The sequence below is a fragment of the Odontesthes bonariensis genome, chromosome 9 (genome assembly GCF_027942865.1).
Source record: "Odontesthes bonariensis isolate fOdoBon6 chromosome 9, fOdoBon6.hap1, whole genome shotgun sequence".
NCBI classification, from domain to species: Eukaryota; Metazoa; Chordata; class Actinopteri; order Atheriniformes; family Atherinopsidae; genus Odontesthes; species Odontesthes bonariensis.
This window is the reverse complement of record NC_134514.1, coordinates 12,507,066-12,519,395: the sequence shown is the minus strand read 5'-3', so window position 1 is coordinate 12,519,395 and position 12,330 is coordinate 12,507,066. Positions and strand designations below refer to the sequence as shown.

Genomic DNA, 12,330 nt, shown 5'->3' with positions numbered 1-12,330 from the left:
AGCTTTAACTGGAGCGGAATCGAGCTCCGGACTTCTCCCCGCAAACCGGCTGGGAGCGCTTTTCACCACCGGACGCGCAGCAGCACTTTAAACACGTGGATGCTGAGACCGAGGCGCTCCTGCGCCTCAGAGACGGAGGAGGAAGCCAGAAGAAGCGCTGGATGTGTTGCTGAAAGGGTCTTAAGTTCCTGAGGATGCGATGGGCGGCGAAATCAGTAAAAGCATCAAGGTGGCTGAATCAGTGAGTCGCGTGTTGGAGTTGTTTGCACGTTTAGAGGCTTTAAATGTCAAACGCAGCTGTCGCCGTAGCGTTTCATTCAAGAATTCGTAATGTCGAAAGATTTTTCCGTCCATTGTCTAAGTGTAGTAAACTGTCTCAGCTCCTGCTCGTCTTTCTTTCTTTGCTCAGCGTCTTATCGCTGTGTTGGAAACGGTCAGAAATGGAGCTATTGATTAGATAAGTGGACGCCGACCTTCCTCCGGACCTGCAGCAAGAAGCTCAGCAGAAGTTTGATTCTGTATCCGATCAATTCACCATCAACTAAGGAAAATGTGTTTAAGAATGTATTCTTTCTACAAGTGTATGCACGTTTCTTGTAGACTTTTCAAATGTTAGTTTATGCACAAACATTTGTGTCATTGAAACACAAACACATTCATTTATGAATACAGCTGCAACTAAAATCATTTCACAAAAACCTGCAAGTCATCGAAGACTGTCAAGATTTTAGGGCACAGAAATAAGTTCATGAATATATTTTTTTTCCAAAATGACTCAAAAGCAAAAACATGAAGCTTCCCAAATCTACTATTAGTGAAATCATTCATTCATTATGACCTGTTCTGCATGAATCTGTGCAGCGGTTACTAATGAGCTTTTGGTGCCTTTCTGTGTTTAACTTCTTATTTATCAATTCTTCTTCTTAATCCTAAATTAAAGAGTTCATGGTTTCAGTCACATGTTCAGATTTGCACGGTCCTGCTGCCATGAAAGGATAGTAGAGGCAGGTGTGGAATATACTGAGGTAAATAGTGCATTTTAGTGTACTACACCTATTTATGTTTATGTTTATGTGTATGCATTTAGCAGACGCTTGTATCTAAAGCGACCTACAAATTTAACACTTTTAGATATTGTGATTTTAAATATCATTTTCAACAGGAACCACTCAAATAAACAATGTTACATGAGGGTAAAGCAGTGCCACAGATGTAAGGTGTTGTAAGTAAAAGTCTTTACTTTTGTTGACCTTTTAGAGAGAAGGGCAAGCCGCTCAGCGTCCACTCAGTCATGGATTTCTCTCACATGTTGGGATCTCCATCGCTCATAGACTCGGACACTCAGCAATATTTTCTCGGTCTGTGGGAGTGGACGTCCAGCTGCCCCTCTCCAGTCTCCTGCTCCCTTCAGAGGAAGGTGGTGAGACGCCGGGAGCAGAGGGGACCCCTCCGGCTCTTATCTCTGTCTTTCTGCCAGAGTTCCCGCACCGTACATTTCCCACACATGAGCGTTACCAGGTACTCTGGTTTTTAATCAAAGTATTTAGGATGATGCCGCACTCAACACGAAGAGGTAAATGTGTTTCTGTGCTCGCAGATCCTGGGTTGCATCGCCAAAGGCTCGTTTGGACCCATCCTGAAGATAAAGGACATTTCTAAAGAGAAGACTTATGCTGTTAAGGTAAGTTCAACTGTACGGGTCACAGCTATGGGGCTTCCAGTGATTTCAATTAAATAACACGCGTGTATTGATGCATAGGTTCTACCAAAGTCAGAGATTTTGAAGCAGGGAGTGCTGGAGCAGTCAAAAGAGGAAGTCATCATTCAGGTAGAATATTCTGAGTGTCAGAAAGAGGTGAAACTATTCAGATTCTACCCCCTTTAAACACCCTGTTTAGCATGGCACATTGATATAACACATTATAATGTGGCTGTGCTTGCTATTTCATTTTGCAACACTTCATGTGAAAACCCATGAGCGGATAATTAGATGGAAATATTTAGAATTAGATACCGAAATGTTGTATATTCCATGCTGCAAATTCCATCAATCACACAGAAGCTTGTGGCAGTGATCGGGTCATGTTTTTCAGACCCCTAATGGTCAAATAAAGCAGTTTTGGGACTGCTGTTGAGATGCCAGGCATGACACAGCTGCTGAGATATTTTCTCCCCTCCTGATTGAATTGCTTCTATTTTCTGTTGTCTGTTACAGAGTTTAAAAATTCTTAAACTCCATCTTATAATTTGGGGGATCTTCATTTGAAAAATCCTCTTTAGTCATCTTTAGGGAGGACATAAAACGATTTGTGGCCTGTGAGAATAAAATCTAAAGCTCTTTGAAGAAAATTCTGACGATCCCTGAAGAAAAAAAAAACTGTTTAGTGAGAACTAATTGTCAGAGGGCGATTCGAGCTCCGCTTTATTTCACCAATCCAACAGTAATTCCTTCTATCTGTGAAAATGAGACACAGGGTTCACAATTTGTGTCCATAAACTCACCTCCACTGCTGGGTCCTTTGTTCCATGCGGTTCTAAGAGATGTCAGAGTCCAATGACATTTAGAAGATGATAAAGATAAGAAACAAGAGTAAGTTGAAAAATATTAAGTAAGGAAATATAGTAACTCCATGTCTGCCTGAGCAGTGTTGCTGTTATTAACCATTTCTTTAAAGTGATAACGCTTCGTAGGTTACATACTCTCAGTGACTTCAGTTATTGTAGAGCAGAGAAAGTCTACTGTCTCTTGTAGCTTGAGTGCATGTGTCTGTTTGTGACAACAGTCCCTGTCCTTAAATGAATCAACTCAAGCTCAGTGCCCATCTCTTGCTGTTATATTCACTGTCAACCTGTGTGTGTCGACTGTTGCCTTTCAGCGGCAGCTCAAACACCCATTTATCCACAATCTGCAGGACTGCTGGCAGACGCAGCGCCACCTCTTCATTAGTGAGTTAACAAAACATGAACAATGGCTCAGTTCGACCCTCCTGTCCTCTGCTATCCTTTTTGTGTTCCCGAGAAGTAGAGTTTCCCCTCTTTGTTCCTGAAATAACACGAGAAACACCTCTCAGCACCAGATTTGGAGGAGGTTTACTGCCCTCTAATGAGAGTGCGGGGTAAAGCTCTGTGTGACTGCAGCTGCTGCCTGACTCTCCAGTTTCAGGAACAATCATTGAGATTTACATTACAAACTGGTATTTATTGTTACTCAGCTAGCAGGAGAGTAACAAGACAGAAGTACAGGTGTGTTTTTTTTGTGTTTTTAGTCTAATCTTTTATTTGAGACCGTGCTGACCTGCATTAACTCGTCTGCTTTTGTCAGCAGCCTAAGAACTTTCCGTGTCTCGTCCCCTGCAGTGTGCGACTACTGCAGATCTGGAGACTTGTACACTTACTGGTTGCTGAAGGGCCAGTTCGGGGAGGGTGAGGTTCGGCTTTTTGCTGCAGAGCTAGGCAGTGCTCTGGGTGTGTTTTTAAACAAAGTTCATCATACTGACTTTTAGTTTTAAACTTGTGTTGAGGCAGAAATTATGGTCGAGGTTTACAGTTTCTTAGTAGAGATTTGTAAGTTTCATATTCCCTGCTATCTCTCTTTTGTTTGTCTTTGTAGGATTCCTTCATGACTTGGGAATCATCCATAGAGATATAAAGGTATGCTCAATCTAAAGATGTTCAATTTTCTTATATCTATATTTTTGACTCATAAACTCAATGATTTGTCTGATTTTTCAGATGGAGAACATTCTCTTAAGTGATCAAGGTAATTCACGTCTGTTTTTAAAGCTTTCAGTTGATAAAAGTTTAGACAAATGTCCATGTGTGTTAACATTGGGTTCGATTAGATTACATGAAATAATTAGTTGGGTCATCCATACACAGAGATGGTGAACACAAGTCAAACAGGTCACCGTAGACCAAATGCCACATTGGCAGCAAAGTGACACAAAATTACACATCTGACATCATCGCTCAGGAGCAATGTCTGGCCGCAAAGTTAAGACATATTGTGAACTTCTAAATAGCATGTCAGCTACAAGTGATACACAGAACACATGAAACGTGCTGCTGTGTGTGGAAGGGAATCAGTTTCAGTGTGTGTTTTGTCTGGATTCAGGTCACCTCCGCTTGTCTGATTTTGGGCTGTCACGCTGTCTGATCCGAGGAGGACGAGCGTTTACGATATGTGGGACGATTCAATACATGGGTGAGATCTCCATATTTCTCAAGAGAATACTTTCACTTGAAGTGGCAGGTTGAGCTGACTGTGTCCTGTGGATTGGTTATTTATTCCTTTTTTTCTTGTGATTGGATTACAACCCTGCCTTCCTCATTAGAACCACACCTGCGTCTTCCTCCCTGAGGATTCAGTTGACCCATTTAAGAAAATGCTGTATTTGGGATGTACTTTTATTTTTTCTCTCCTGTGTGTTTTTTTTTTCTTCCTTGCTGCCTTTTTTCATCCTCCCCTTTAATTTTCCGATTGAAAATGAATTATCTTGATTTTTTTTTTTCCTGTTTTGCTGGAACAGCTCCTGAGGTCCTGAGTGGGCGTCCGTACAACCATGCGGCAGACTGGTGGTCTCTGGGCATTATGTTGTTCTCACTGGTGGCAGGAGAGGTAATGTGACTTGGATCTTTACATGTTGAAACACTGAATATTATTTTTTTTTATTATTTGCATGCAGTTGTTTCTCTTTTGTAGTTTCCAGTAGCTGCAGAGCCAGACCACACCAGTATGTGGAGGAAGGTCAGAGATTTTCCTTATGTTCTACCAAAGACCTTCAGCTCTGCTCTGACCTTACTTCTGACTGAGGTCAGTAAACTTGATTTTCATACATATTGAACCTAAAATATTGGCACACTCATCAGTTTCCTTCTTCACCGGTTCAGCTTTTATGCAAGAACCCGGTGAACCGCCTTCGTAATCTGGAGTGTTTCAAGAGGCAGGCCTTCTTCCGTGGTACTTCGTTCGACTCTTACATCCTTCAGAAAACCCCGGTTGACTTCATCCTAAAGCTCAGAGCCCATCCTGACTGGACAGCTAAATCAATGAGAGGAACCTCACTGGACCAGATTGATAAGTTTGACTGTGATCAAATCCTCAACTCCCCCTCGGCTCCCGCTGGACTGTCTTCTTTGGCAAACGTGGGTGTGAGCTCATCTGCAGAGCAGGCCTGTAATACATGAGACTGGATTGTTCCTGAGCCTAAATAAAGACACATTGCTGATGATGAAACTTTGTCTACATATATGTTCTATCTTTTGGATTTGGTGGGGTTGAAAAGTTGCCTGTTCCCTCTCTATACATTTATTCAGAGTTTATTGCAGTGTAAAATACTTCAATGTTGTGGGAGGCCTTTAACTTTAAAAAAAAAAAAATTGTTCCATTTCATTATTTGCGATTTAATAACTGTATTGTAATTCTATTAAATTATCCGAGTAATAAAATGTTACATTTTGTCATGCCTTGCTGTTATAACTCCAGGGTTTAGAAGCCTTACTCTTGCATGTATTTGTATGGATTGTGTATTTGATTCTTGTTTTCTCACTAACAATAGCTTGGTTCATGATAGAGTCATTCACTTTAAGAAGAGTTTTATTCTGAATGATGAAAATAAACCTTTGCTGTCCCATCTAACTTACAACAGAAAGTGTCTTCACAAACACAACTCGTTCATATTATGTGTCTGCAGGGGGATATTCGTTCTTGGTAGAGATACAATGCAGAGTTTCCGCAATTCTAACAAGCTTGAAGGTCAATATTTGATATGAGCACCTTTATTCTTCAACACAGCCTGAACCCTCTCAGACAAGCTTTCTGTCATTTCTTTAAGTAGTCTTCAGGAATAGTTCTCCAGGCTTCTTGAAGTTCTTCTTTGGATGTCGGCTGCCCTTTTGTTCTGTTCTCTGTAAAGATGATCCCACACTGCTTCAATAATGTTGAGGTCAGCCCTTCCATGGAGACCATGTCTGATGAGGCTTCAGTGAGATGGGTCAACTGAGGTCCTGTGTCAGGTCTTTGCTGGAGTTTTTTTCTTATTTCTTGAGGACAGTTATCACTTTCAGATACTGTTCATCTGCTGTGGATAGTTTGTTTTATGCCTGACACTTCTATCCATCACTTGTCCAGTATCCTCAAAATTAAGCCCATGGCTCTTTGATAATCACCTTGTAAGTGCAAAGATACTATTTTATGTCTGTTAGGGTTAGGGTTAGTTACAAAGTGACAAAAGATACAATTTAAAACTGATACTTAGTTGTCTGTTTTGTGCAGACTCAAAACTGGCAAAACTATGTTGAATGATTCATAGGTCAGTGCTAAGCTGCTTGAAAAACAAACAAAGAAATTGCATATTACTCTGAAAATAGTCTGGAATAAGAACAAAAACTAAAAGTAGACTGGACTAAAAATGAGTGAAAATGCAACCAATGTCCAAAGAAAAGCTTTGGAAGCCCCTCAGATAGCCTCGAGAACTATTACTCAAGACCAGTTTGGAATATTACAAGAAATTCTGGATCCTTGACAGGAAAATACAAAGAAATGAGTGGTGAGCAACTCAAAGAGAATTCATAAACTTCAGAAGCTTTAAATCATAGGTGACCCTCTGTTACAAAAAGATAAGTATGAAGAAATTCTCCACATAACCAGATGAGATATCTTCATGCACGAGTGAAATTTAGCTGAAAGACTACAGTGACAACTTCCAAAGCAGCTGCCTTTGGCACAGCAGGATGTATTTAAGAAAAAGCTAAGAAATATCATGAAATGCACTATAAAGCTGCAAAACAACATATGAAGCTAGTTGGACTATGATTCAATTTTTTTTGTTCCTTTTTTCATACCACAAATTACAGATTGATTAGAAATATGATTAGATGAAATGACAAACACAAGGACGGCAGGTGCTTCCATGTACAGGTGCACTCCAATCACACCATGAAAATAATAATAAGACCCAGCTGATTGTAGTTTGATGTTAAGATGGCAAGAAGACAAAAATCTAAGTGACTTTGAAAGAGGATTTCTTTTTTACTCAGAGATGACAGGAGCTTAAATGCTGTTCAACTCTTTTATTGGACACATTGACAAAGCAGCATTTGTGTAAGAAAAAGACATCAGAACAAATCACAGGAAATTGTTAACTGTGGATGTTAAATAACTAAACCAAATGTTTAAGTGTTGGTGTTATTTTGTGGAAAAACTAAAGATGCTTTCATTTTTCTTGACTGATAGTATTAGATCAGTAGACCGGTTTTATACCCCGTTTGATTTTGATGGTACTAAATCAAACCTATTCAAACCATTTCAGGCTGGATGTATCGCAGGTTAGACTGGATTTAAACCTGATAAGAACATATTTAACCCTATTCTAAATTTAGACCATATTAGAAAAGGCTAAGGCAAATACAGTGGATGTAACCTAAATTAGATTCTTCTTTTTTTTTGTAATTTTAGAGAAGGTTTGGGCTATATTACAAAGACTATATATATTATATAACCTGAGTCAGTAAGTTCTGTTGTACTGAACATGTTCTAAAAATGTCCTGCTGATATTTAATAAAATTGTATGGAATAATAATTAAGAATAACAATTCTTTATCCATTGCATTCATTGAAGAGCCACATTTGTTAATCTTTAATAAGCTGTAATAAGTGTATGAATGCTGCACCTGGATTCATTGTGGCCAACTTTCATCCTCCGGTTGACCTATTTACAGGATCCCTCACAAACCCATTGAGGACAACCATAATAGGTTAGAAAATTGAGGACCAGATAAAGTATCATCATTAAATGTGTTTAATTAGGGAACAAAGAAAAAGTCAAGGGTCCCAGCGGAGGCAGCCGCGTATAATTGCTGTACTTCTTGAAGTCGTATATCTATTTAAAACTGTATCTGCTGAATGGGAGAGCACCAGCTCCTCCCTGCGCTGCCTCCTGACATTGAATTCCCTCTCAGGCCCTTGTCTTAGACAGGTCCACCATGTCTGTGTTGTGGATGTGTAGTGGCAGGCAGTCCAGTGACCCATTTCAGAGGCACACTGACACACAATAGAGAAGAACGGAGTCCCCTGAAATTCCAGGGAGTCGTCCCACTCAGGGCCACCAAATTGTAACCTTATGTAACTTATAAAAGCACCATAACAGCTAAAACAGCTTATCCTGAAGCTGTGCAGAGCAACACAGTTGAGCTTATCACAACCATGTTCAAAAGCTTAGAGCTGGTCCTGTACATCTCAAAGAAAAGCATCATTTGATTTCTCTGTTTTTGTGTTTTAAAGCAAATGTCATGTGTAACTATAAAGTTTCTGTCTCCCTAAACGTTATATTTAGCCACACACACGTGCAACAAAACGGCACAAAACAAAAAAAAACACCACTTTAAAACGGAGATGATATATTTGACCTCCTTTCTGTCCAATTTGTGTTCATTTACACCGACTTGAACCTGGAAATTGTTTCTATTTCGGAAAGGTTGCATCACATTCTTTACAGTTTAAAGCTCACAAGCTAAAAGCCAGTGAGAGTATGAATTGCTCTGAGACTGAAAGCCTCCTGTGAATTTGAGTGCGTGAAGACCAAATTATCAGGAGAGTCGGAACCTTCCTTTGGGCACATTTTTACTAATTAAAATAAAAATAGAACGCCTTCGGGGAATGGTTAAATGCTTCAATTAGCTTGCTATAGGGACACATTTCCAATGAAATATTTATTATTTCTCGTGTAGCGTGAACACAAAGTGGGATCCAAAATACTTAAGCAGCTATGGTTGGAGGAACTTGAACGCATGAGCTGAAGTAGAATTATTTTCAACTCAGCATATTTCTAAGCACTAGATTGAGTTTCAAAGTGACTTAAGAAATGTGAAAAAGAAGGAGCTGCACCAAAAAAGATCAGGATATTCAAATAGAACAATGACTCATCAAGATTTTCTAACTTATATGGGGCAAATATGGGCGTACAAAGCCCCGCCCAGGGGTGTTGGCGTATGAGGTGTGACACACTTGAGCTGGATACAAACTAGAGCTGTCAGAAAGCCTCCATCACCGTTCATCTGGGGAGGAGACACTTTGGATTTCACTTCTAGGTAAGAAGCTTTACTTCTTTCAATGATTTCTCTTTCTTTACTGAGTGTAACTGCAAACATTTAAAAGAAATTTCATAGTTGATTTAATTTTCAAGATTTTATATTCCAATTTTTTTTTTTTTTTAACGTGGAAAATTTCATCAGCATTGTCCTGGTTCTTGTGTGCAACTGCCAGGTGAATTTATTTAGGAAAATATGAATCCCATTTCCAGAACTGCAAAGAGAGCAGAAGGAATAAATGTTTTCTTTTGATCATCAAATATTGGTGCATTTAACATTTAAAGGTTTGCACATACTAATAGATGCACAAAGTGACGTGTTTTTGAGTCCTGTATCTTTAATGATCGTAGTAACATAAAGCAATTATCAAAACTAAACTCCTTTACAACAAACTTATTATTACACCAGCTGGAATAGAGAATAAAAAGGGATGAAAGTTAAAACTGTAATAGTTGACTGTTAGTAAGACACAAAGGTTTTGCATCTGCAGGCTTAAAAACAAAGATTTAAAAAAAAAAACAATAAAGAATAAAGTTAGATTAATATTTGATGAAAATAAAAGTTAGAACAGTGTAACATCAAGAATCATTTACGAGCTGAAACTTCAGCAGCTTCATTATGACCGAGCTGAGGAACTGTCATTAAAGACCGGTCTGTTCCTCACAACCTCAGTCTCTACTCTCTTTATGAAAGACAAAGAGAAATGCGTTAAATAGAGATATAACTACAGATGTTTTGAGTCTTAACTAATTTCATCACAGTTGCCCTTTTCTAGCTTCAACAAAGGGACTAATCATAAGTTTTCATCTCTCACCAAAGGCTGTTCGGACAGTCAGTCACAGAATGACGCACCAGATGCCAACACTCTCCGAGGCTCAGAAGAGGGAGCTCCATGAGACCGCTCTACGCATAGTTTCTCCAGGGAAGGGCATCCTGGCTGCAGATGAGTCTGTGGGTCCGTAGCACTGCTGCTTTCCTTTTCTTCAAAGAATCTTTTGCACGTGCAATAAAAAAGTGTTTACTGATGATAACCACCAAGTGCAGACCCATATACACAATTTACAATCTACAACCCGCAGGCAGCATGGCTAAGCGACTGGCCCAGGTCGGAGTGGAGAACACGGAGGAGAACCGCAGGCAGTATCGCCAGATCCTCTTTAGTGCAGATGAGCGCATCAACAGCTGCATCGGAGGGGTCATCTTCTTCCATGAGACGCTGTACCAGCACTCTGACAGCGGCGTACTCTTTGTTAAGTTGATCAGGGATCGAGGCACCCTGGTTGGCATCAAGGTCTGTCAGCTTCAGTACTGAACATGCTATGCTGTGTTGTACCAACTTTTATGATAATAGGTTACATTTTTTCTTATATATATATACATATTTCTATATACATAAAAGACAAAGAATTCTGAAGGGATTACATTTCTTGCTGCTTATTGTCAATCAGGTTGACAAAGGTGTTGTCCCCCTGGCAGGAACATGTGGAGAAACCACCACACAAGGTCTGACAAACTTATTTAGATTTTAGTCATTTCACCTGTAGAGTTCCCCATCACAGCACATCTTTGAATGTCTCTCCACAGGTCTGGATGGGTTATCGGAGCGCTGTTCACAGTATAAAAAAGATGGGGCTGTCTTTGCAAAGTGGCGCTGTGTGTTCAAAGTCAGTGACACCAATCCATCTAAACTGGCCATCACAGAAAATGCAAACGTTCTTGCACGCTATTCAAGTATCTGCCAGCAGGTCAGGGCCCTGTAGTGTAAAAGCTTGTCTCTAGATCTTTGAGATTTAATTTCTGCAGGGATTGACAATCGTTCTTTTGTCGGCCAGAATGGCATTGTGCCCATCATAGAGCCGGAGATCTTGCCTGACGGTGATCATGACCTGAGACGCTGCCAGTACATCACTGAGAAGGTGGGCTTCTCTCGTCTTGCTGACTGCATGTGCACAGATATGTGACATAAAAGAGCAAGAAGAGAGTCAGAGAAAGATTTTTTCTGCAAGCTGACTTCTCTGTTAAAACTGTCCGTGTTACAGGTCCTGGCTGCAGTGTACAAGGCCATGTCAGACCACCATGTGTACCTGGAAGGCACCCTCCTCAAACCCAACATGGTCACCCCTGGACACAGCTGCCCCACCAAGTACAGCCCAGAGGAGGTTGCCATGGCAACCGTCACTGCCCTACGCCGCACAGTTCCCCCAGCCGTCACAGGTGAGTCAAACCCCTGCTGCTTCTGGATGATTTCACAGAGACAGAGTTGGATGAATTCTCTGTTCCCCCACAGGAGTCGCGTTCCTCTCAGGGGGTCAGAGCGAAGAGGAGGCCTCCATCAACCTAAATGCCATCAACAACTGCCCTCTGGCTAAACCCTGGATCCTGTCCTTCTCCTTCGGCCGAGCCCTGCAGGCATCGGCTCTCAGAGCCTGGAGAGGACACAAAGAGAATGAAAAAGCTGCCACAGAGCAGTTCATCAAGAGAGCAGAGGTACTTCAACCCTGATTCACTGCACATAAAACAAACTCTAACTGCTATTTGTTTGATTTGCCATCCGCTTAATCTGCTCTGCCAATAGGTGAACAGTTTGGCATGCCGGGGAAAATACACCGGTGGTGATAACTATGGCGAGACAGGCCAGCGCGTCTACGGTTCCTGCCATGCATACTGAAGACTACAAGAAGTCACATCTCAACTGGCATTGTGTCCATCCGTTCCATATCAAGATATATCACAGATGAATTGTACTTTAGATGCTTAGGTTACATCAGAATATCAACACACATGATGGTGTTGAATGAAAACAACACGTTTTGATGAATGAGGACAATCACAATAAGGCCTTGGCTATTTCTAATGCATTAACTGAAAGAGAAATGTTTGCTTTACTTGTGTTATGGGTGTGCAGTATGTTCTTGTTACAATGCCATAGCTAAAGCTTCACAACATCACAGTATTGACCTGCCTTGTGCTGCAATTACATTGAATTTTGGTTGCAGAGCATTGACATTAGTTTATGTCAAAACACCATTAATTACATAGTGAAAACCTCAGAATATCTAATGTAAGTGATACTGTTCCACAGCACCTATTACATGAAAATATACTCCAGTTGTACAAAGCTTCTGTGTGTGTGAGTGAGTGCATAGTTTAGCACTTACCGAGCAAAAAACATGCACAAATAGAAATATTGCACAGTTAGCTTTATGCTGATTTGCCTCTGCAGTCCATAGACATAAATTAGCG

At 40.5% G+C, this 12,330-nt stretch overlaps 2 protein-coding genes across 2 annotated transcripts; both read left to right on the top strand.

The window, feature by feature from the left end:
• The first annotated feature begins 199 nt into the window (after nt 1–199).
• Nucleotides 200–5,199, top strand: LOC142389041 (ribosomal protein S6 kinase-related protein-like). Its single transcript, XM_075474593.1, has 12 exons — nt 200–241; nt 1,258–1,518; nt 1,598–1,681; nt 1,760–1,828; nt 2,877–2,946; nt 3,358–3,465; nt 3,611–3,651; nt 3,733–3,760; nt 4,115–4,204; nt 4,530–4,618; nt 4,703–4,813; nt 4,891–5,199. The coding sequence occupies exons 1-12, from the start codon at nt 200–202 to the stop codon at nt 5,185–5,187; spliced, it is 1,290 nt and encodes a 429-aa protein (XP_075330708.1). The 3' UTR covers nt 5,188–5,199.
• A 4,731-nt stretch (nt 5,200–9,930) lies between these two features.
• LOC142388792 (fructose-bisphosphate aldolase C-B-like) lies at nt 9,931–11,755 on the top strand. The gene is made up of 8 exons (XM_075474349.1): nt 9,931–10,042; nt 10,167–10,378; nt 10,536–10,590; nt 10,672–10,832; nt 10,920–11,003; nt 11,127–11,301; nt 11,375–11,574; nt 11,663–11,755. Exons 1-8 carry the CDS (start codon nt 9,931–9,933, stop codon nt 11,753–11,755), a joined length of 1,092 nt encoding a protein of 363 aa, XP_075330464.1.
• Nucleotides 11,756–12,330: the final 575 nt, after the last annotated feature.